At 34.9% G+C, this 26170-nt stretch overlaps 1 protein-coding gene across 3 annotated transcripts in view; it reads right to left on the reverse strand.

Annotated features, from left to right (window-relative positions):
• The window catches only part of SPATA17 (spermatogenesis associated 17), an 80260-nt gene that overhangs the window by 45803 nt on the left and 8287 nt on the right, over positions 1-26170 (reverse strand). For all 3 annotated transcript variants that reach the window (XM_059469108.1, XM_059469107.1, XM_059469109.1), the window contains exons 3-4: positions 23058-23161; positions 5870-5993 (exon numbers count right to left, since the gene is read on the reverse strand). In XM_059469108.1, the coding sequence (XP_059325091.1) occupies positions 5870-5993; positions 23058-23161 (228 nt within the window). The remainder of the gene's footprint in view (positions 1-5869; positions 5994-23057; positions 23162-26170) is intronic.

Consider the following 26170-nt stretch of genomic DNA (forward strand, 5'->3'; position numbering starts at 1 on the left):
CATTAACCTGCTCCATGAAGGGTTTTGTGGCCTTTTTTCTTTCTCACTTAGAACATGAGACATTTAGACCTGAATAAGTGCAGTAACTTCAGCAGAATTAACTCCTGATTTCCAGTAATGTGAAAAGAGGACAAAGGCAGTCAGCATAATGCCATCTCTGTTGACAGGAAAAATTCAATATATGACTACTTTGGCATTGAACAGAATTTGAATTTAAAATATTTTACTCTAGGAACTGACAAATGCTAAAAAAATATGGAAACAATTGATAAAAGTGATATTTTGAGTTCTACAAAAAATACAGAAAATCAAAATGAAACTGTTCTTAAAAACAAAGGAGGTTTTTACTTCCTTTATATTCAAAATCCCTAACAGAAAATCCAGAGAAGTTTGCTGAATGGTTCCCCTTAAGCTAAAATGGAATTGCTTGTGGAGGTATACAGAGAGAGTAAAAATGGAAAATTTTGGTTCTCATTGCTGATATTAGAACTTTTCACTGTTACTCCCTTGGAAGTAACTCATAGCAAACATTTCCTTCTTCCTCACAGAACATTATTCTTAAGGTCGGAGTTTGGGGCTTTTTTTTAATGTTTTATATAGTGCTAAACTATTAAAGGGGTACTTTCTCACATATTTATATCTCCCTGGAAAGGATCATCTCGGTCAATACTAGTTCCATTCAAAATACTTTCTTATTTTACAGCATCAGCTATCATATCCTTACAAGTAATTCTTTACAAAGCATTATTTCAATGGCAATAAATGTGGGCCAGTATCAGCCACATACTACCCCTGACTCAACACACTGATGGTGACACACTCACGCAGGCACTGAAAACCAAACTACTGTGATCCAAAAAGAGAACTCGTGTCTTGCGGCTAAAAGGAATGCCATGGTTTCTAAAACTTCTACAATGAAAAGGGCCTAGTATTACACATGGACTTTGTTCTTCCCTTGCAGGTCTAAATTACCAGGATCTTATGAGCAGTATCTGTTCACAAACTGCCCAAGGACATCAGGAAAAACTGTCACCTTGCTAAAGAGGGCTGAAAAGTGATGGACTTAAGTGTTGCTCAGAGTGGCAGAGGCAATCCCCAGAACCAGATGAAATTGTGGAGACAGAATAAAGCACTTCACAGTTGCATATTCTCCTGTGGCAGAATATCAGAGACAGCAAAGCTGTGAAATGAACATACATGAGCAAAACAACACTGCAAGCAGAATGAGTGAACCTGATCTTCCAAGGAAGCACAACTTGAGAGCTAGTGTTAGTGCCAGATTTCTTAACCCACTCTCCCTGTCTAGGTTATTCCTTCTCTTGGTATTAGGAGAGGCAGGAATTGAAGGAATATGGAGGCAAAAAAAAAGCAGCTAAATATTACAAAAATAGAAAGTTGCACAGCTAAGAACTACAAGTCCTTCAACTACTGTTCCCTGGAAACTGAGAGAGTATTCTTGACAGTAATTATATTGCCCCATTGCTCCATCTTATTCCTCTACCCTAGGCCGTGCTGTTGGCCACTGTCAAAAATAGGATGCTTGGCAGGAAAGCCTTAAGTCTGATTCAGTCAGGTCTTCTAATTGGGGGCCAAGAGAAAGAAGATGCTATACAAAAGTCAAGACTAGACATACACACATAACAGCATGATTAATTTTCTAAGGTCTCAATAGTTAAAGCATTCAGACAGAACAGAAGCTCCCAGAGAATGGAGGAGCAGCATTAGCTCATCTACTCTCAGCATGATTTATCACAGAGCAGGAGGTGCAGCTTTAGAAGAAAGGCTGTGACTCAGTCTACCAGCCAGAGCAATGATAAGCTTAAGCGATGCATGTATAACATCCCACTATGAACAATGTACAAGTATGTTCTTCAATTGTGTGACAAAGCTTTCAAGTTTCTGCAGATCAAAAGAAATTTGGCTTCCTGGACTAATTGTACATTTATTTTGTGTGACAAAAAGTAAATGTGTTTATCTGTTTAGAAACAAAAGAAAAGAGAAAAGAGAATTAAAACTCTTTTACATCACCAGTACTGTTTGCTATACAGTAAAAAACTATAAAGGGGAAAACTCTGTTGCTCTGCTGATTCTCCAATCCTCTCCTAAGTGACAGGAGAAAATGTAATAGCAGAAGGCCTTTTCAGCTGTGGCACTTGGAACACAGTTTCCACAGGGCTCTTCTCCTGAACTCAGTACTTCACAGGACACAACTTCTGCTCCGTATTTCAGTTACCTCTGGCTTCTGCTCCCCGTCCCACTGTGGACTTGCAGGTGCTGATGCACCTGCTCCCACTCACAGAATCACCTCAGCATCACCTCAGCTTGCTCTGTCAGCAGATACTGAAAACAACACAGGTCTGCATGCTAGCTTGATACTGGATCTCTGGATTCAGACTGTCATACTCCTGACTCTCATCACATTGTAAGACAAAAACCAACTTCAAAATTTCTTGAAAGGCTGAAAATATCAATGACAGGAATCATGCAACCACATATTTCAACACAAGTGGGCTCTTCATCCCCATTTCTGCAAAGTGCCATGAATGTATTCAGTGCTTTTCTCTGTCATTGACTTTAAAGGTCATTTGTCAGCACTTGGCAGGGGATGGCCCTCACTACAAATGTTGGCCTTGAAAATATGACAAAGAGCAGAAGTAAGAACCTGTTCAATTATAGTGAAGGTTGTTAATACAGAAAAAGGAACTACAAGGATATAGAATAATAATCTGCATAGGTAAACATGTTTATAATGGAAAACCACATTTAATAAGTAGTTTATTTATTAATGACAGTTTGGAAAAAAAAAAGGATCATTACCACTGTAGTGGAAATAGCATACTGTGATTCTGGACTAATAAGAAAAACTTAATTATTTTAGGTTTCATGTGTCAATAAGAAATCACAATTCAGTTCATGATAAAACAGGTAAAAATGATGAAAACAAATTTTTTTACTGGTAGGAAATTATGAGATATATTCTTAACAAAGACTTTTTTTATTATGTTCATCATAAAGTCAAAATTTAGCAGCCTGATAAGGTAAAAAACACATAAGAATAGGATTGAGTTATACAAAAAACTTAAAACCAGAAATACAGAAAATCCTATTTTTAAAATTGAATTTGGTTTAGAAGTCACAAAGTTGTCACCACATAGAATTATTCCTTGCTCTATTTTACATAGGAATCTCTTACACTAAGCAACGTGAAAGTGGGTTTTCTTTAGAAAGTAGCAGTTTATGAAAGAAATAAATTCTTGAATAACAACTCATGAAAAGGACAAAACACTAAATTAATCATAGGCCATGCTATTGCATCCACACCAGACACCCCTGTACATTCCTGACATTCACATTCTTCAGCTTTCCTTCTTGAAAGTAAAACAATGTTAGCAATTAGGAATGGGCACACCTTGTATATAGATAAAGATATAGACATAGATATAGATAAAGATATAGATATGGATATACAGATATATAAACATACTTCTGAGATGTTGTTGTGGGCTTCAGCTTGGGAGAGAAGAATGAAAATTGACATGGCTTTCTTAACAAAAATTGAGGAGCAACAACTCCTTAATTATTTTCTGTCAATAAGTAAACGCCCTTTTCTCACCCTTTTTGCCTCTATTAAAACAAGAATATTCCAAACTATAAGACATATTTGAAACAATTATTGCAAACAGAGATTTTTCAATGCTGTCTATATAACCTGCCTGAACACCTGCAGCCTTGATGCATGAGGAGGCTCAGCTCCATCACTGAATCTCAGTGCATATGGCAGGAAGGGGAGGAGAAGCAAACTTTGGTAGGCCATCTCTGTAGCTTACTGGGCTTTAGGGAATGCATGACTACAGTAAATCCAGCTTATCAATGTCCTCTTTTCATTTGCTATGTATCCTGCTTACAAATGATATGTTTTCTTAACTCACTCAAAAGTGTTGACTTTTGCCTGTTTCTACTGAGATATGAATGGTCCTTGCTCAGTAATCCAATTAACTGTTCTTCAAAAGCAGCAAGATGTAGCTATAGCTAGGTCAGAAGACCAGACATTTGGAGAGCAAAATGTCAGGCACGAAGCATCAAACCAGTAAATTCTGCATGAAAATAATTTGCCCTGTATCTTATCAAGATATCAAATTCTACAACTATGTGGACTTCTGGAATACAGACTTTATAGTAAGTAGTTAACTTCAAATATATCTTTGATGATTTTCAAGTTGTCTGTAGGTTTCACATTGATGTACATTTACTTATGTTTTGAAATATTACCTGCAAAAGAAGACAGCTCTTGGAGTGCAGTTCTCTCATAAAGAAAAACTTCTGTGCGCTCTGAGTCTCAGTATGCACAAACCATCTCAGCAAGCAATACCAAGAATTCTTTTGTTCTGCTAGCTGAATTCTAATTCTGTCAAATTAGTAACCGAAATTCATCAGACCATAGGAGTTACTGCTGCCCTCTACCAGCAGTCCTCCATGGCTGAAATGAGGAATGCCATTTCTTTAAAAGTGTTACAGCTTGCTAAGCCTGTATCATTGAAGGTGAACTGAGCTTACTAAAATCTTACGAGACCACAAGTCACTCCATGTCTCCAACCTGACAATTTTTGTACTCCAGGTAAGCATATTAAATGCATGTGTTTATATAAATTGCACTGTTCAAAATAAGAATTCTCAATTTTCTACAGTTTAAAACAATATAAAACACTGTGCAGGTTATTCTTAATATCCTAGATCTACATGTGGAAAAATAAATTATAGTGAGCTAATTTCAGTCATTAACTAGCTTCCTTGTCTAATAGCCATTGAGAAAACATTTTATGCTATTTTTTAATTATATTATGCTATGCCTTAAAAACAAACAAAACTTAAACATAATTTACACATCAAGTTTTCATAACTGACATCTAGTTAATCAAACCACATTTCTATCTACAGAATATATCACAAATAATTCCCAAACAGAAGGGAAGACTAAATATTTTGTCATTAAGTGTAATAATATTTTTCCTGCATTCTTTAGGATTAGCAGTTGTTAAACACAGATTATGATTAACAACTTTAAAAAAGCAAGCATTAAGTTCATACTAATATTTCATGTTAATTTCATATCTGTACAAAGAACAATCAGCCACCAAACACTTATGGAGACAAAATCCTTCTATGAAAGTTTACAAGAGGGGACTAAAAAAAAGGCAAACCCACAAGCTTTACCAATCATATCAAATTTATATTAGATATATCTACTGGTATGTTTACCTGTCTGTTTAAAGCAGCTTCCATAAGAAAGTTTGGAATAATATACCAGTAATACTGATACAAAATGAATGAATAATAATATTTAAGATGTATTAGACTTTTTTGAGTGAAAACAATCATGCTAAATAAGCTGATTCAGGGAGTAATAAGAAAAGCTTTAACTGAAAACCCACATTTACAATCTCTCCTAAAAACAAGCAGAACACTGCACCAACCTAAGCATTAGCTCAATTAAAAAAGGGGGAAAAAATGAAATCCCTTCTCAGCTTAATAACTTGTTAGTTCTTGACAAGTGCAACAACACAACAATAAGCCAGTCAAAATGAGTTTTTAAAGCGAGGTTATGCCCTTCATGTTGTGTTATCACAGTGGCAGATCAAACTGCTGACTTGGACTCTTTCTGCCAGCAGTGCTGATGCTGCCTCTATGAGCTACTGTCACAGAATAGTCATGGTACCTGCTCTTGCCTATAGAAAAGCACTAAATTGAACTCGAAGTAGTGTCTTTGTGATATCTTTTCAACAAGTCATGTCCCATTCAGCCTGCTAGTTTATCTCTGTCAGGCTGGGGGCCCAAGTGGTTTGCATGAGCTGTCAGGGACAGGTCTACCAACCTGCTTAGTGCTAAGGAGGTAATGCATCTTTCGGGCTTGGTATTTCTTTTCCTTTTCTTTCTTTTCCAGGTCTTTCATTTTCTCTTCATTTTCTTTCATATCTGCAAATTCTTGAAGTTCATACCTGTAATACAATAAGTCTGCTAACTATATTATAACAACAAAAGACATGCTAGTCTTTTATTTTACTTTAACCATTTCATAGCTTCACAGTGTTTTGTTCTTATATATTGGCAGTATACTGACACCACTGGAATGTAAAATTACTGTTCTTTCAGTTCCACAGCAGTAGGATATTACATGGATACAACTAAGAAGAAACAGGATTAAAAGGATCAAAATTAGGAGCAGTATATAGGTTCACATTGCTTACAGCTTGATGAAATAGTATTCATGTAAGTCCTTTTATTTGCCTTTAAGTGTCATCTTACTTTGAATTTCTCTAAGTGGAACCTATTATAATATGAATATGGGTTGTTCACTTACGTTTCAACTAGTGCCTTGCAACACCTCCTGATCTGCAGACAGGGGAGATTTTATGGAATGGGAGAGGATAGCAGACATGGGATAGGAGATGATATTTACTCCTGGATCCTTGAGTAAGGCTGAGAAAAAATGGCACAGAGGAAAACGGGATGGGAACCTTTCATGCACTCAATGTCCTTAGGAGGAGTTTCCATGGTATTGGGCTCCTTGCACAGGAAATTTCTGCTCTGGTTTGATGGGAGCTGTAGAGGCCACCACAAGAACCAGGAACTGAACTGCTCCATGAAGCCCTTCACAACAGAGGTGTGCAAACACACAGAGCCATCTAAATGTGTGAGTCTGTGCAGAAAACCCATTCAACATAAAAGAAATATGGAACTATACCCAACACCAGGTTTCAAAGAATGGAGAAAATTCATTATTGCAACTGAATGTTTACAGGAAAACTTGACCAGAGAATGGGCATAGATTTCCAAATCGATGGTGGTTTTTTTTGTTTTTTTTTTCACAGAGCCAGGCTTGCCAAAAATTATGCAAACAGCAGAGTGAATTAATGTTCTATAAGAAACAAAATTCTGTGCTATTGTGCACAGTGCACGTGTATAGCATTTTGTGACCCAGTTAAAAAGGGTTAGTTTGATTAACATTTGTTAATTTTGTTATTACAAAATGGCTAGTTCAAATTAACCTGTGTGCCAAAGAAACCAAGCATATTTAGTCAAGCATTTAGATTGCTAAAAGGTTTAATTAGGTGAGTAAATTCTAGTCTCTATGTTTTCTAGTGTGTGTATATACAATAAAATAAAAAGAAAAAACATTATTCACATAACTAAATATTAATAATTAAAATATTCCAGCAAAACAAATTATTTAGAAGTCCACATTAATAGTCTCAGTTGTTTCAGTGAGTACCAAATAAGATACTGGGAGGATATGGGTCAAATCATGTCAAAATATGCACATGGGCAAGTTTGCTGATATGAATGATCCCACATAAAAGTAATATTGCACCCAAAAGTCTTTTTTTAAGATTTTTACTCAGACTTACTCTTAGTATTTTAGTTATCTTTAAATTAGTTCATCAAAATATATGAAAGAGCAATAATTGGTTTACAAATATGAACACTTTGAAATCACATTCTTAAATACAAGTTGCAGTGCAGAACTTACATTCATTTCATGCTATCTTTAAAGATTTTATCAATTAAAATAAGTAAAATATTAAATAAACATTTTATTTCAATTGTAAAAGAAAAATAGAATTAAAATGAAATATAGATCAGAAAAGATGCACAGGTATTTTTGAATCTCTGAAAATATTTTTTGTAGCAGTTTACTGTTAAAGGCTGCTAATACAATATTTCATACAAGGTTACTTATGAAGCACACTGACGTTTAAAAATCACCATGCTATGCTTTTGCAGCAGTGTAATTTTTTTCCAACATAAGATTAAATTGCAAAATAAATGAATTACTTAGAGTGGCATGGCCCCCATTTTGCCACCCTTCTCTTGAAAATTGCTTATTAATATGAAAAAAGAAGTTGGAAAATAGCCTGTTTTACTTTATGCATAGCGTTCTGGGGCCTCAAAGCCTGCAGAGCCGGAGTAGCTGCACATTTTAGATTGTGTTGGCAAGCAGGGACGATGACCTTTCTGACCTGCATCTCAAGGCTATTATTAATCGCTAAGTAACCTGGTAAAGCCAAACAAATTTGTTTCCATTGAAAGGATCTCTATCTGTGTCTGAGAATTTGTGCTGTACCAAACAAACCTCATTAACTGTGTCCATTTTTGACAAAGAACTAGGAGTTGGAGAGATTGGCGACCTTTCTTTGTCCTCGAGGTACAGATTTCAGAGTCACTACATGTAGGTACATAAGCATTTTTTACTAGGAAACTCTTTGTTCTATATCCATCAATCACAAACAAATGAATAAATAGACAATACATATGGTATCAACTTTGTTCTTTTATTTTATGCCTCTTTACCTTCAATGTCACAGTGTATGATCTGTGGTTTACATATTTAATACTATTCCTTTTTGATTAAAGAGCCTTCTATTCAGCTTTAGTACCCCTATCTACAACTAGTGAAATAATAATCAACATTCTTATATACTGAGGTACTTCTTCCTAACAGTGAATATGGAAGCTTTTTGATTTAGAACACAACCGGTGATAAAAACCCACAAATAATGTCAAAGATATAGATTTGTATTGCAGAAATAATGATAATGGGATGCAAAATGTTTCCCGTTGTCATCAGTGGGAATTTATCAGATTGCTTTGAATGAATTATTAATAATCATTACTTGCTCTAATTAAATGAAGTCTAAAATACCTGTTGAAGTTCCATGTAATTCATGATCTTTTTAGACAGCGCTTTCACGATGATCATTCCTGAATATCACATATCCTCAGTAATATTTGTACCATAATCCATGTAAAAGTCTGAGATTTTTTAAGCAGTTACAAATAATTTTCAGCTTACTTTTGCAGCAGACACATTTTGTCAGTTGCTCTAAAATATCTCTATCAGGCACTATACTGCCCTGTACAGTTGTACAAAACATGCAGACGATTCTGTCACAGGGATAATAGCTCCCAGGATGATTCCCTCCTGAGAGGCAGTACAAAATAAGTGGTATGTAGCAGTTCAAACATTGTCTGACTAGAAACATAGATATTTTAGCATAAATATAGTTTCAAGCCATTTGAACCTGAAACTTTCAATTCTTTTACCATACTTTCAAGCATTTGAAAAGGAGCAACAAAAGCAAAGAATCTAAAGCAGTTAGATATGAATATACTATTTCACACATTAGCAGATTAATACTAACATGTCATGCACTGTGCAGGGGTTTCACTGTTGCCATACAGAAAATGTGTAGAAGTGATTCTAACGTAAATTCAACCTTCCAAATACAGCTAGAGTTCCACATAGCTTACATGGAAATGTGTTCATTGGGAAGTTTCATGCTTGGGCTCTTCTACACATATGCCTCCCCAGAGAAAATAAATCCAAGTTCTATTAAAGTCAATAGGAAATCATTGGAAATTAAATGATTTTTGGATTAAATCAGCACATTTCCTGCTAGTCTTCTCTTTGTTTGCAAATATGATGGGTTCATTGAGCAATATTTTCTTGGGATATAGGGGTATCATCTCTGTGACATGAATACTAGCTGTGATGCATGACACTGTGGATTCTGGACCAATTTTGCATAAGGATGAACCTTTCTTGGTTCATGGTGAAGTGGGAAAAGGCAAATTGTTTGACCTGCTTTTTTAAAGCTTCAATAAATTTTGCAGGAGAAAAAGAGTTCTGTAACTGCAAAACATGTTTTAGGGTATTTGATCATCTTGTTCTATTTTTGCAAGCAATCTGTTTGTTGCATAGTTCATAATTGCATACTTTTCCAGCAGTACTGGGAAAGTGCTGCTTATTAAAAAACTCAAAAAGTGGGTAATTATTTTAGCACATAATCTTCTCTTTATCTTAAAGTCTATCTCAATATATTTACAGCATCTATTGCATCTTCCTACAAACCTGGCTTTCCATTTAAGTTTAGTCCAATCAGGCTTTTTTCCACACATATTTTTATGGAACAGCTTTGTAGGAGAATTACGTGGATATTTTAACAAATGTAATGTTTTATCATGGTCCGAAAATTATTAAAGAAATCAGAAGAATATCAATGTTTACTACAGCAAATTGAGGATGCATTTTATTACCAAAAACATGAATATAGTGGCTAACACAAAGTGTATTGTCCTTGTCATAGGGAATGTTTCATGCTTTTGAAAATAGGGATAGGATTATCAACACATGTGCTCAAAATACAAAATTAAAAATTATCTTGTGTAACAAATCTGTTAAGTACCTACTGAATTGTTAATGATAAAATTACTTGCTCTATATAGTTCGAAAGTTTAAAAAAAAATCATCTGACAAGGTAACTTATTGTTATTCTGACTCTTCATTATGCAGTAGGCAATGGTGTTGGTTCCTGCTATGAGATGCAAATTCAGTTGACAGTGCTCCTGCTGTCTGTATAAAGGTTAAGAATACACATATAATATTGTTCCTGGAACTTTTGGAAAGGTCTTCAAGTGATGATTTCAGTAGTATACAGATTTTAATAATTCTGCATGGAACTTCATCAGTTTAGAAATTCACATTGACCTATATTTATTAAGTTTATTGCATTCTGTTTGCATTTCCGTTGGCATTCTGTAGGCCTTTGGCCAAATAATATTAAAAAATTATTATATTAACTAAAGGAAAGGGCATCCCATAAAAACTAATAATCAGTATAGTTGCCTAGAGTATCCAGAAAAAGTATTAAGTTATTGTGATTTTAAACAGTTCAGACACCAAATCATAAAATTCCTGCAACAGAAGCAGTAGGCAACCTTAGCATACAAGGAGATAACCTAAATGTATTTAATCTTCCTGACTATATATCATTCTCCCTGCTCAAATACAGAATATGGAAGGTAAAATAAAATTAGTGAGACAATAATTTTTAGTATACCACTGCATGCCATTGGATTTAACGTCATATTGGTGTAGGTGAGAATGGAATATAACCTGCCATGATAATATTGTTTGACTTAATCAATTAAATTTAGGAAAACAATGAAATATATCTACAGACCAGCCTAGGATGTAAAAATAGTTTAGAGAACTCTGTACCTTGAAGGCAAAATTTTAGCAAATACACATACTACACACTTACGTGAGCTAGGTACCATCAGTCAGCTTGCTCATCCTCAACATTTTTCTCATGTTTTAAATGAACCCCTTAGATTTAGCAAGCAAAACAGGTAACTCTCTTGTCCTCTCTACCATGATGTATAGTCCTGTGTGTATCCTGACAGAACTCCTTGACCAAAATATTTGATCTCAAGTTGCAGTTTGATAGATGCTCAGAGCAGCAGTCAATTATTAGTGGTACAAGGTATCTTACTGCCTATGAGATCTACCAAAATAGATGTCCAAAATTCTTAGTAATTTTAAATCTGAATGTTTACATGAATTTATTCAACAAATTATTCCTGACACTCTTTTCAAGCTCTGGATGAATATTATTGCTCTGCAGTGGATGCTCCTGCAGTGCAGGGACTATGACTCCTGAATATGAAAAAATTAAAATAAATAAAGCCAATGTGTAGACATATGAAAACATCCTGTATCTCCTATTAATATTAATTTTACAGAAAGAAATTCATAACACCTTAAAATGCCATTATAATTAGTGCATAGTAGCACATCATCTGTCCATCTCCCCTAGTCACACAGTGTACAGTGCCAAAGGATTAAGTGACACACCAGTTCCACTGTCAAGGTCCACAGTGGTCAATACACAACGTCGGAAATGTGATGAACGTGGTGGTGAAGGGCACAGAGTGAATGAATGCCTTGTGCAGATCAGGAGATCAGGGCACAGCATGTACCAGGTGATAGGGAACAGACAGATGCATCCTTCTTATCCCTCCAATTTCCACGGCTGCACAGTTACTCAAGAGAGTGCAACAGCCTTTCAAGCCACTGATTGCACAGGCAGCTTACAACTAAAACCAGACTGTTTTCCTAACCCACTATGCAGAATCTTCTAATTAAGGTTTCAATAACTACAGAGTTTCTTCCTCACCTGTACTAAAAACCTAAATTGTTTCATATAAAGTCTCTTAAGATTATCCTATTTCCCCAAAATGTGCAAACTTCTTGGTTTAAATGCGTTTCCCTTGTGTATATATATCCTTAAGGCAAATTTACTTTACCCTCATTGGCAGCAGAAAATGCTGTGAAGTTAAAAAAATTTTTGTAAAAGTCCACTCTAAACAATGATTTTTCAGCTTGATTATTTTGACTTAATTAAACTGCAAACCCCACCTATTATGGATGTGGCATAAGAGTAACTAATCACCAAAACTTCTGTTGGCAGAGAAACCAGATCCAAGTATGCTGGTTCAACTTTATTTATGCCCAGGTCTGTACTGAAAAACCTAACAGGAAAAATGTTTTCACTCAATGTCTGTTTGCTATTGACCTCCTAGTGAAAAATCAGCCTGATTGATTAGTTTTAATAGTGAAATTAGTATTTGGTGATTAGCTTAAGCAGTGAAATTAGTATTTGAGGGTAACAAAGCCGATCTGGGCCAGAATGGATAACAAAGCCCCAACACAATTTATTCTGACAGCAGTTTAGCAGCAGTGGTCATTTCCTGCACAGTGTCAGTGCTAAGCTGCTAAGAGAGCAGTCATGCTCCTAATTTTTCCTGCAACATATAAAAGAGGATGTCTAACCACAGCCAAATACCATTGGAAGTTTTCTAGTGAATGTCATGTGAAAGTATCTGTTATCTTTTGGCACTGCAATTCCCACAAGACTATATATGCTACCATCTGCACAGTAATAACTAGAGGAAAGCTCACTGCTATGTTTTGCTACAGTTAAGCTGTTCCCAGTACTGGAATGAACTCATTTAAGCTAACAGTTATCTCTCTGCTGCAGTGCAGTACAATGTAAACATATCTGTACTTCTTTTACTTTAATATATGGTACTTGGCAACATTTACAATATTCAACATTATGTGATTTAGAAAGCAAACATGACGTTATAGCTTCTAAAGGTCATCAGCTAAGTTGATTTTCCTTCTCAGAGTATTATGAAACAATTTGACTGAGGTCTACTCACTAACTCACATCCCTCACTTAATTTCACGTAAAAGTCTGCATACATTGATAAATAAAATGGTACACTTTGTCTATATTAAAAAGGTTTTACAACAGCAAGACATGGAGAGCTTTTATGTAATGACCTATTACGTATGGCAGAGCAGCAATGCCAAGACTCGCAACTTCACAGTGATTTTTGTGGTACCTCATGGTTTTCTTATTTCATATTCATGGAATGGTGTTACCACTTAAACATCTATGATGTCATTTTTACTGAAGCATAAAACATTATGACAGACACAGTAAATTAATAGTTTTATTACATAGCAATTGTAATCATTTTGGGAGAGATATGACACATTTTTTTTAATACAGCAGTACTGCTTGTTAGTATGTGATTTCACAGCAATGGCTTATTGCCAAGCTGAAAATATCAACGAGATCCCAATTTGCAGAAGTGTTAGGAAATCTTATCTCTTACTGTCTTGAAAACTTCAAATTAATCAACACCAGAAAAAAAAAATCAAGCATTTTTAGTATGCCGTGCAAGAAATTACACTCGGAATTGAAGTCTGTTCTCTGAAATTTTGGTTCTACCTAATAAAATGAGACTACACTTAATTATAGATTTCAACTTCCAATTATACATGTCTAAAGAGTACATCCAATATATTCTGTAGCCTACACTCAAGCACATAAACTTCTGGTGAGAGTACTAAATCTTTCCTGAGGGGCCAAACACAATGCTGTAGGTGCTTGTGAGGCCTCCCCACCAAGTACAAGGAGGCAAATGAGTGCTGCATGCATTTGGGTGCCATGCAAACTGAAAGAACAAATTGCTTTGATAATAAACAGTTCATTAATTGGACAAGAATAGAATAGCCTACTTGGAGAAAAGAGGTGGAAAATACTGCTTTCTTGCAATACTTTGTTTTTTGATTTGGTTTGAAGGTAGCGGGAATTGTGAAGTTCAAGGTAAAACATTGGGACTTAGCTTCAGAGTCAAGGATAAACCAGATAATGGACTCCTGCAATTATCCCTACAAGGTGAAGAGTCTAAGGAATTTGAAAGGGGTATAATAATAAGTAAAATTTTCTCACAGTTTAAGGAAAGTCATGCTCACAATGTGAAGAAATATGGCTTTTAAATCAGGAGTCATATATATGAAGAAGCTCTTTCACGTGATAGAAAGCATTCATACAAATGAATGCATAAACTGACAGAAGAAAAGATTTTTTTTTATTTCCTAGTCATCATAACTGAGTTCTGATGCTTAATACTTTAAAGGACATTTGAAGGTCTGTGCAAAATGGTGATAAAAATTATTTTAAGCGGAGACAACAGCTTTTACTGATCTCTGTTGTTTATGTCTAGCACACTTTTCAGTCTAGTAGAGCTAAATATAACAAGAAGTAATGGTTCAAAGATAAAATGAAACTGTTTCAGTGGGGAACTATGGGACATACATTGAACACCAAGGGTAATTAACTCCTACATTAGAATTAAAAGGGCACTTACTAAATTTTGATATATTTTGATGTTCTAAATCAACACTAGATTGTTCAGTCAAAGCTTAATGGACTTTTTATAGATACTGGTATAAATTGGATATTGAAAGATATCATATTGGTGGTAGATCTGAAGTCAGACAAGATCATCTGATTCCAAATAACATTGTTTTCATCATTACTAGGAAAAAAAACTCCCACTTTTTTGTAATTTCTCACTACTGTACTAGACTGTAAAAACAGAATACAAATAGTCTTTCTGTTTTCTTCTCTGAGTGACCACTTCAGAGAGTTAACTCTCCTTAGATAACAGAAAAGTCTATAATGATTTAGAGAATCAAAAAACTACTAAGACAGTTTTTATGCCCTTTTTCCCCCCATTTTGGACACTTTTTCTTTAAAACAAAACAAAAATGTGCTCAAAAGATACTGTATATTGCTTTTTATCTCATGCAATTCTATGATATCTCATGGGACATTATAGGATACACCAATATAAAGCAAAGGAATGTAATTTTCCACTGTAAAAAAAAACTGAAATGCCAAAGAAAGATCAACAAGCTTTCACATCCTCGGACAAAAACTAAACCATGAACTTGGAAAAAAAGCAGTGTATAGTCACCACACTTCCAATAACAAAAACCACTGAGATGTGGCTCATTTTAAAGGTCTTCACTGCTGTAGTTTCTATCTCTCTAACATAAATGGGAAATGATAAAGGGAGTCTAATCTCAAAAGCCTTTCACTGCCTACAGCAGTGCCAAAGAACACTTTATTTTGTTTGGCCTTCCTTAACATTCTGATGTCTTGGAGCATTTTGCTGAATTGTGAGTAAAGCTACTTATTTGATAAAGAGTTATGAAGTATGAGAACAGTAACTGGCAACTTTCTAGCAGCACTCAGACACAGGATTTTACATTATGATTAAAAAACAAAATAATGATGTTAGATCAAATAGGCTGTTGTGTGCCAACTAAGGAAAAAAACATTCCTGTCTTTTGATTTTGATTTTGGTTTTGGTTTTTTTGGTTTTTGGTGTTTTTTTTGTTTTGTTTTGGTTTGGTTTTTGTTTCTTTGGAGGCCTCAAAAATAAGCTACATTATAGCATGCTCTGGAAAATACAAATGTGTAAATTAAGTACTCAGTGATGTACCTACAGATAAACTCACATATGAGCTGGAATACTTGGATAGCATAGAGCAAACTTAGTTATATAATTGTATATAAAGTGCTTCTACAAATAAATTAAAGATCCAATTTTCTTATGTAACACCTAAATGAATGCATTTAAATTTTATGCTTCATTATTAAACTGAAAATAGCACAACAAAAAGAACCATCACCTCATTTTAATAACAATAGAACTGCTTAAGTGAGTTGAGTTAATGGCACATAATATTTGTCATACTTCTAATGACCTAAACAGCTGAAGTGACTATGGCACATGAAAAATATTTATATACTTCTTCAGGAGTCTTTAGTCTTCAAGTGGTAGAGCCCTTGCCTGATAACCTCGTATAGCCTGTATATAGATGCCCTGTCATGTCTCTACAATTAGATAAACCACAACTGCTATAATGTAATCAGTTACAACCTGAAAATTATATTTTGAAAATCAAGTTTATTAATATGTAATCTTTAGGTAATCATATTTATCCTCCTAATTTACACAATATTTATGATAGTCTACATGTCCTTGAAATAGGGAACAGGGACACTACGCTATGAAAAAGTGGTCTAGCTGCTGGAGTTCATAAATTTTGTTCAGCTTTGGATGAGTTCAAAGAATTGCCATGTAAGAAAAGCCTTACAGAGGGAATTTATCTGATTATGGCAGTAATAATTACCCAGCTGTTTATTGCAGATAGAGAAATAATTCATGTAGGCAATAGGCCGTGGTGGCAATGACACTCCGCATTTAGTAAATATGCAAACTGTTCATTTCTAATTAACCAAGCTAGAGGATGCCCTTATTAAATGTATAAACTAAAAGTGCCTTCCTGACAAGTGATGAATTGTTACATTGCACAAACTCTTGCCACAGAATTACTGGAGTGAACTTGGGGCTTAACTTCATTAAGAGATCTTGTGGGATAGTTAAATGAGGATGGACAGCATAACAAGACCTACCTGACAGTCAATGATATGTTAGAGCTTAATGAAACTGCACCTCTTCCCCTTTTCTACTTATTTTACAGTGAAGATTCTTCAGACAAAACAGAAGACTGTGAAGTCTGTCTCTGTGAGACAGTTTAAAAGGCCATGATTAGTTAGTCTTTGTCCACAGAAAATTTTTTATGAGCTGTCAGTAACTCTAACAGATCTCTTACAAAATAAGATATCTACAGTACCTTCAAGGCTCACAGGTACAGAACTATTGTTATCCTACAATACTGTGTTGTCACACCTGTTTTATTAATCAAAACTAATAACCTACACCACAGACTATTTGGTCCAATGAGTGCACAAAGTGATCTCAGATTTCCTTCTACATATTCAGATTCAAAACCCAAATTTCTTTGGATACAAATGAAACAAATCTGTTGATCCTAATGGTGTATTTAGTGCTATATAAAAATTCAGAGAAAATTCTGCCTTCATGTCATTGAAGACTTCCATTTAAGCAGCAATTTATGTTACTTACAGTGTTCATGTTTACTGCACAACTTCAACTATTTATACAGAACTAGCTAAAAACATGGTAAAGGCTGCTTCCAGTCCTTGCTCAAAATAGACATGGACAGAATAAATCTCATGAGGGATGTGAGCTGAATCTGTGTTGGAAATTCAGTTTCCTGTGTAAACATAATGGTTCCTACCTTAACCTCTCAGTATTCAGAAAGTGTTTTCCCATGGAGTTAAAACAGGCCATTGACTGCTCTATAACTTTAGACACCTCATTTCCATTTCATTATCAACTCCAAAAGCTCATTTTTTATATCTTACCTATCCTAACAGCAACAGGTTTTTGTCTACAGAAGTACTCCAGGATCCTCAATAAATTGCAGTTTTAAGATTCCTAGAAATCTAGCAGTTATGCCTAAAATCTTCTGGAAAAGGCATGGATGTCCTAAATTATGTGACCTACCAATCCAAATGAATATTTAAACATGAGAAAGCCTATTTGGCACCAGTCTCTCTTTCTGAGGCACACAGAGAAAGCTGACAGGGTAACCTTACATCCAGAAAATTCAAATTACAGGTAAGAAAGTGAAAAAGCATAATGTATTTCCTCTCCATATCTTTGAAGACAAGTAACAAAAGATGGGTTGAAGATAACGTGGTTGATTAAACATCAAGTGAAAGACAACATTACAAAAATGAGGGCTCTCAATTTTTGCAAGAATTCTAAGGAGCTCTCTGAAATGCTTTGGCACTAATTGAAAATAGACTACAGAATCAATTGCTTCTGCAGTCAATGATGAGGAACACTTTAATTGAATTATAAGACAATATATACATTCTTCAAAACACTTTGATGCTTGAGAAAATGGCCAGCTCCTGGACTTGTCACTTCCTTTTTGATTGAAAGGAACTGACAGGTGGAGGCTGAGAGAGTTCTCTTCATATTACTGTGACAAAGAACAATTTATTTCAAGCCCACTCCATGGAAAATAGCTATACCTCAAAAGTTTTAAGAAGCCAAGTACTTGCCATGTTAGAAAATACACTTCAGAAATGGTACTGTAATCTAGAACAAGATAGACAATATTACTTTTTTTTCATACTGCATCCTCAGGCATATTTACAGAATAGGTAAACATTGGAATAGATCACCAGCAACATGTAAGTACTCTTTCATTTCACTCTTCATTAGGGTTATAAAAAATCAAGCTGTACAAATGATTTATGAATACACATCTTGCCAAAGAAGTGATTTTTATTGCTTTGTATTATCTATTTCCTGACGTGTCTTGAAGACCTGGAGGTTTTAATGATGGCTGTGAAACTAGATCTGCTGATAGAATAGCTAGTCAAACTTGGATCAAAGCCATACTCTGCAGGGCCACTCACTGCTAATGCCAACAATGGAAAGAATAATTTGGTGTTGATCCTGCAAGTGTGTGAAATTCCTGATTTATAAACTCAACAATGTTTCCGTAAACCATGATGCTTATTGAAGTTAGACACAGGCCTTAGTTTGCTACCTTTAAGTCAGTATTTATTCAATAGCCAAAAAAGCTGAACTACCTGCCTTGATTACATAAGAACCTCAATGCCAGTACTTTGCCACTGCTTTGTTAGTTTTCTGATACTGCTTTCTTTACCCAGTTCTGTGCCTAGGGAAAAAATTTAAGTGGTGTCATTCATCAGTAAATGGACCAATACATCCCAAAATCTTATCTCTACTTGCACACCTGACATGTAGCAAAGTTCCTGTACTATAGTTTGTAAAGGCCAGTGTGTAGATAACCTCAGGCAAAGAACTGCAAGTTAATCACACAGTTGGGCGACTGACATTATCCATAAATTCTTCAGATATAATGGCACCAGCATGCTAATTTATGTGAACTGATGTCCATTTGCTTATCATAGACTGGAAACTGTTTCACATAAAACAAAATTCTAATGCATCATATGGAGTTATAGCCTATGCTAATTGCTTCTGGCATATTTCCCCTTGTAACCATTTAGCCAGCTCTTGGAGATGGTAAATGCAGCTTTAAGAATGTTTCAAAAGAAAGTATTTTTCCTTAAAGTTAAATACACTAACTGTCCTGAGAAGTAATGAAATTTACTTTCATGCATATATTTATAAATTAAACCATCCAACTAATCTATATTGAGATAGAATACAGTATATATTGGTACTTAAATACAAATGGATGCTACAGATGAGGATTTATTACTAAAATCTAAATAACAAAATATAGTCAAATAAATATTTAAGAGCAAGGTTCTTACTTGCTTCATTAAGAGCTTCCTATATCTTTTAGGCAAAAGAGAACTCAGGACTAATTTCATCACTACACCAAACCTAAACTGTACAAATGTTAGAGTCTGAGTATGTCCTTATGTAGACAGAGTTTAGGGTTCAAATTTGTTCTTTTTCATCTCTGAAGGGATTCTTTCAAGCACTTCTCAACATAACTCCTAGGGACTTTACTGGGGACACAGCATCCATCAGACCTAGTGGTTCTGTAGCAGTGGGAAGTAATAGGAATGCTGGAGGAATTTGGCCAATCTGGGAGCTAAAGCCTAGAGTTACCTTCAGTTTGTACAAAGGCATTTCCTTAAGTCTGTTAAGTCCAACAGTGCCATAACCAGTCTGTTAAGTGAGTGGAAACTCACACATAATATGACTATTATTATTTAATTATATTTTAGGTCAATTTCTGTTAGGTCAATTTCTGTTAAACTTAATTACATTCCTCTATGGCTTTAAACTGGGGCAGCTTCTATTAAGTTTACTTTCTCCTGGGGTTTTCACGCTAAAGACAAATGAAAAAGGTCTGGCTACTAAATGAGGGCAGCTATTAAATAAGGACAGTTTGTATTAAAGCTGAATGGTAAAGATGTGGCTACTGGTTGAGAAAACCACTTAGTACAACAAGTGTCCTTTATTTAATAAAAAATAGCGTAAAGAAGGAATGAGAAGAAAACAAACTTTGGTCAATAACTCTCATTCTCACAAGAAACTTAACAGAATGTCCATAGTTTCATGAGAACTTCCTCCAAAGTTTCTCTTAGAAATGAGTGAGGGATGATTTGATATAGGCTCCTCCTTAATGAAAAAGGAGAAAATTAGGTACAAATCCTGGCTCTGGAGTCCAAAAGTTGGAAGGACTTGCAATATGATTTTAGATAGGTGTTGACATATAAAAATTCTGCCAGTGTTACTCTAGAATAGATAAGACAGAGAACTGTACAGTGTAGTTCAACTAAAAATTAATTATAATTCTGGAAAGAACAAATTGTAAACAAATTTTTGAAATTAAAAATATGCTTTCTTTGTGTGAGAGACAGGGGCCAGTTTCATGTATTCATGGGCATTATGTCATGTTCCACATTGTGCTGCTTTATGGAGTTCTGGAGATGTGAAACACTCAAAGGCAGTCTAATCTGAGTGCACAAGTGTATCAATCTCTCTGTCCATCAACAAGTAAATTTCCATAATGTTGATGTTTTAATAAAACCCAGTAATTTCATAAATACATTCCTTCTATTTTTGACAATTCTTTGTGTTTTTTACAATGCACAGTTCTAATAATTTTTATCTGCAAAAATGTTTATGAACAGTGAGGTTATACTTGTCCAGACACAATGTGATGGCTAATGAAAATATGAGGAGAATCTTTCCTCCACCTGGCTCGACATTCCACATAAGAAACACAGTGGGCCACCTTGGGGCCAAAGTAGTTGGCAGCAACTTAGCCCAATGACAGGAAAAATCTGTTTGGCTGAGGGCCTACACCTAATCCTCACTAAACATCTGTTAGGTTTCATAAGAAGAATGTTGAAGGTGATATACATATTAGTTTTCAAATGTACCCCAGTAAAGGGATTACTGCAGTGATTCTTGATTGCACTTGGCAGCTGATGCGTTTTAAAAATTGAAACAATAATAAGATCCATTTGTCCAAATTAGCTCAACAATTAATTTTTAACTTTTTTAAACTGAAAAGATGGATTTTTTTTCACCTGAAAGACACATATTTCTGTGAACTCTGGAGTATAGGACTCAAATTAGCAAAATATCAATATATCAGTTGCCAGATAAGAGCTCACACAGACCAACTTTGACATATTTTGATGTACCTGAAGTCATACTGCTCATCTTACCTGTTAAAGAGCACAAAAGTATTTCTTGGTTAAAATATCTATGCAGTGCGTAAGCTTTATGGTTTTCGATGGTTTTTAACCTAAACTAAATACTAGGGAATTTGATCAACATGCCAAAGTACTGAAAACCAAATATTTTTGTAGTCTTCCAAAGTAAGGTATACCCAGAAGAGATCTATAGTGGGTGTGGGGAAAAAAAATACAAAGCTCCAACCAGTCCATGTTCACAGTGAAGCAGGAATACCACTTGCTATCTTGTTTTGTTGAGACACATCAAAGGTCCATCTAAATAACAAGTTATGAGCCATGGTTTAGGTTTAGGCAGGGAATGAAGAGTGATAGAAGGATTATGAACAGAGAAGCAGATTCTGTTTTTGCAGTTCATCCAGTGATATGGATTTTAAACCAGAGAAGTTATGGCTTCACTTATTTTCCAAGATTTAGTCTAGTCTTCCTAGGATTCTACCTTTTCAAGAAGAGCGAATATTTCAAGGATTTCAGATCAAGACACCATTGAAGATATAATAGAATGTTTAAGTCTGGCTTTGCTGAGTTGTGACCTAACTTTCTGCACAGAATACACTTAAAAGAATAATAATGAGAGATCAGAGGTTGGTGACTATCAGTATGGTTCATTATAGGTGACAATGTAATGCACAAGAAATAATGTTATGAAAAAGAGGATGTAGTACCAGCTGTACTTTGGAAGAATAATATACTTATTAAACAGCATAAAAGAAGCTTGATAATCCTGTTTTTTTTCATGTATAACTTGCATACGCTGCTCTATGTAGCAGTCTTTGCCATGTGATTAGACAAGATTTCTAGAAATACTGGTTTACTAGACTCCCTTATATTTCTGTGCTTGAGAAAGCAAAGATTTGTGTGAGATGTTCTGAATGGCAAACCCTGCATGGATTTTGTCCAACAGCTTTCATTTACACTGAGAGAGTAATGATCTTGGTCACCCAGCATTTCATTTGTTTGTTTCCACTGTTACCTGAGTAATGGTCATGGATCAGGATATCAAATTCACTAGAGGGAAATAATTACCTCTATTTTAGAGAGGTTTCAGCTTAAATACAGGGAAAGACAACAGATCTTTCTATAGAAGACAACAGATCTTTCTATAGAAGAAATAGAGTAAGAACATAGAGTAAGAAAAGTTCTAGACAGAAACCTGACAAGCTATTGGTTCTCTTCTGTAACTATGAAAAAGATCTGCTTTATTGTATCCACACCAGTATCTTTCCCAATTAATATTCATAGCATGGCTTGCACATGAAACTTAAATCCAAATTTTCCGTTGCATTCATTGTCAATAACCCATATTCAAAACAAATTATAAAAAGAAAATTTTGGTTAGCTCGTGTATACTGGGGGAAAAAATATCTAGTTCAACAAACCCTATTTAAGGCGTAATAACCTACAAGTTCTGAGCATAGATGAAGAGCCAAATCTATTTTTATTCAACTAGAATAAACCCAGAACACACCTAATGAATTCAAATGAATTATTCTGAATTCATAACAGTGTAAATGAGAACAGAATGTGGTGCAACATGAATAGGCATAGGATAAAGAGAATGATAATTGATAAATATATTTGATAATGGAGGGGAACCTACTACACTTAAAGAAATAGTTTATTTAGTGCCACAAACTTTCTGCAAATAAAAGAATAGTAAATGAATGCTTTACCACATGGAGCTTTTATCTTTACCTGACAAGCTCGTTATTCACAGAAACAGCATCCAGGTATTTCTTCAGTGCATAAAAATTATGGATATACTTCCGAACGTAATAGCCTCGCCAGGTTTTCTGGATCTGGAGGAAATAAATACTTTCTTAGTATATTTCAAATCAAAATTTTGCATGCATATCGGATATATGTACTAGATCCCAAGTACCTCTTTCCTTAAAAGTGATACCAGGTAGAAACACCGATAAATTTCAATGAAGAAATTAGTGTAGGTTGTAACATATTGTAGCACTGAGTCACCCCTTTACCAACATCTACTGCTACACTTTCACGTTTGTGCTCTACAAAGGTCTAAACAGTATAAAAGCCTTCCCAGGAACTCAATGAATCAGACTTTCTGGAAAGTTCATTTATAAATTGCAGTTCTTTCATCTCCAAGTAAAATGATTCATGTCTATTTGTTCCACATTAGTTTCATTCTTCTCAAGAAATACTATTCTCTTGCATAACAGAAAAAGCCTAACCTAGAGAAAGCCTAACCTGGAGAAAAAAAGCTCTTTATCTGTAGCTAGTTATAAAGTTGCATTATGAATAGAAATTAGGCAGCATCCTCCAACAAAAAGGGTTAATATTTTGGTGCATTTTGAAAAACATCATTTGAAAAAAAAAAAAAAAGACAAAGAAAAAATAAAAGAGGAGAAAAAAAAATACTTAGTCTACCCAACTTTCCCCAAGAACAGATTTAAACTGAAGGTTTAAATGTTTTTAAAAGTTCTGATATAGACAATTAAACATTGGAATGGGCTGCCCAGGGAGGTGGTGGAGCCACCATCCCTGAAAGCGTTTGAGAAAAAAATGAACATGGCACTTAGTGCCATGGTCTAGCTGACAAGGTGGTGATCAGTCAAAGGGTTGGACTCAATGACTTTAGAGGCCTTTCACAACCTAAATGATTCTGTTATTCTGTAATTAGATAAAAAGCTAGCAGGACTGCCATTTGTTGAGTTATATTTATCTCTGTGCCATGACATGCAGAGCTGAAAGATGTAACTTGCTCTATTCAGCCATGCTGAGGGTTGCTCTTGCTCCTGATTCTCCTCACCATAAGAGGTCAGTGTACTCTGGATGTCTACATCTGAAAAACAGACTAACCATCCTTTCCTCTCTTCTCACGGTCTAGCTCGTCCATATTTAAATCCATCCTTGAGTTTATTATTAATTTTCTGGCAAAATATTCTTTATTTCATTGCATTTTGTCTCCTTTTTTCTCAATATTTTTCTACTTTAATATCTCAATTTCTATCTTCTAGTCTGCAGTAGATTCATTTGCCACAATATCCATCTCTTTGACCTTTATAGCTTTGAAATCTTAAAAGACATAGCAGCTGAAAGGCAGAATCTACATTTAAAAAGCAAGACGTTGGAGGTTTTAGTATCCAGAAGAAAGTATCATCTGCATCCCCTTATCTAAATGCATAGAAAAGTAAAATGTTGCAATGTACTAAGAGGTCTCCTATTCCTGTTAGCCCCTAGCTACCAGATTTTTCAAGAAATTATACACTTCGTTGTATCTATAAGGAACATTTTTTTTTACATCAACCTTTCTCTTTCCAGAACCAAGGGATGACTTTTTAAGTGGAGTGAAACCCATGTTTTTGCTATTTTGCTTTTTTTCTTAGCCTACCTCTTTCTAAATATGCGCCTTTTTAAAAAAAATAAGAGGAAGGAAAACAATGTCATGGGTTTTGTGTTTGATTCAGGAAGAAGGCAAATTAAAAAAAGCTGCCAATTGCCCAGATTATCAGTAACCATTGCACTCAGTAATTTCAGAATATTTATCATCAAGTCTTGGGAGTGCTCTTCAGTAACAGGCAAAACTCTCTCTGCTCCTACCAGTTCCAGCACAGTCCAATCCTGTACCACTGTGACAACTGACAAAAGCATGCAATTTTTCCACCTCCAGACTTTTACTGGAGCCATCTAAAATGGCAGGGTTGAAAATTTCATACTTTGGCACCATTTTGCATTCTCAAACCCCCAAACACTATTCTTCAAAGTAAAAACCAACATTTGGCCTCAATTGATGGCACCTTGGGGTACAGTTATAATTATCCTTTTATGCGAGATTTAACAAGAGAAAAAGAATTACAGAAAGCTCTCAGTAATTCTTTATATGTTAGTTATTAAGAATAACAAAATATTAACTTCCAGTGTTAAAATGTTCTTCTATTTCCCCTTTGTGCATCAGCATGGAATTTCCTCCCTTCCCAAATAAGACTTAAAAGCAATTCCAAAAGTTGTTTTTTGTTTTTTAACTACATGTTGTTATTTGTTTATGATTGGCTTTGTTTGGTTTGGTTTTTTTTTTTTTTTGTTGTTGTTGTTTTGTTTCATTTTGTTTCTGGGGTTTTCTGGTTTTTTTTGGTTTTGTTTTTTTTGTTTTGGTTTGGTTTGGTTTTGGGTTTTTATAGTTTTGGTTTTTGGGCTTTTTTGGGATTTTTTTTTTAAGTGAAAGGGGTTTGGACCTCTATTGTTATATATTCATATTGCTATAATATGAACATATTGTTCTATTATAAGATGTTATTATAACATGTTATAATATGAACATGTATTATAACATGTTCATATTGTTATAATATGAACAAATAAGAGTTCTGGGAACAAGAAAGGTTCTGGACATGCTGCTTTGCACTAGGTGATAGTAAATTTCATATTCTTTGCAACACTACTTTCTCATACACAAGCTTATTGGGTTAAAAAGGAATAGAGAAAGAGCAGAGAATCAGTATGCCTTCAGAGATCTGGGATTAAGCAAAATCCTTTGCATGTGAATAAGGATCTTAGCTTTATTTTTCTGTTTGGCTTCAAAATTTCTCAACAAGAGCAACTTGGCTCCCTTATAGCCATGTGCTCATTAATGCAGGATTACGGTCCCTTTGAAACTCTTTCTGACAGTCTTCACTTCACAGTTACAAATGCAGAATTGGATATTTCTGGGTTAAAGGATCAAAACTCAAACTGAAAGACAAAAGGCTCAAATAGTATAAAGCTATAATTACCTCCAATGGGCTCAGTGTACCAATTAAATGCTGCACTCTACCTTTATTTACACCACTCTGTTTGGAATGAAC

Source organism: Ammospiza nelsoni, chromosome 3, assembly GCF_027579445.1.
Source record: "Ammospiza nelsoni isolate bAmmNel1 chromosome 3, bAmmNel1.pri, whole genome shotgun sequence".
In the NCBI taxonomy this organism is placed as follows: Eukaryota; Metazoa; Chordata; class Aves; order Passeriformes; family Passerellidae; genus Ammospiza; species Ammospiza nelsoni.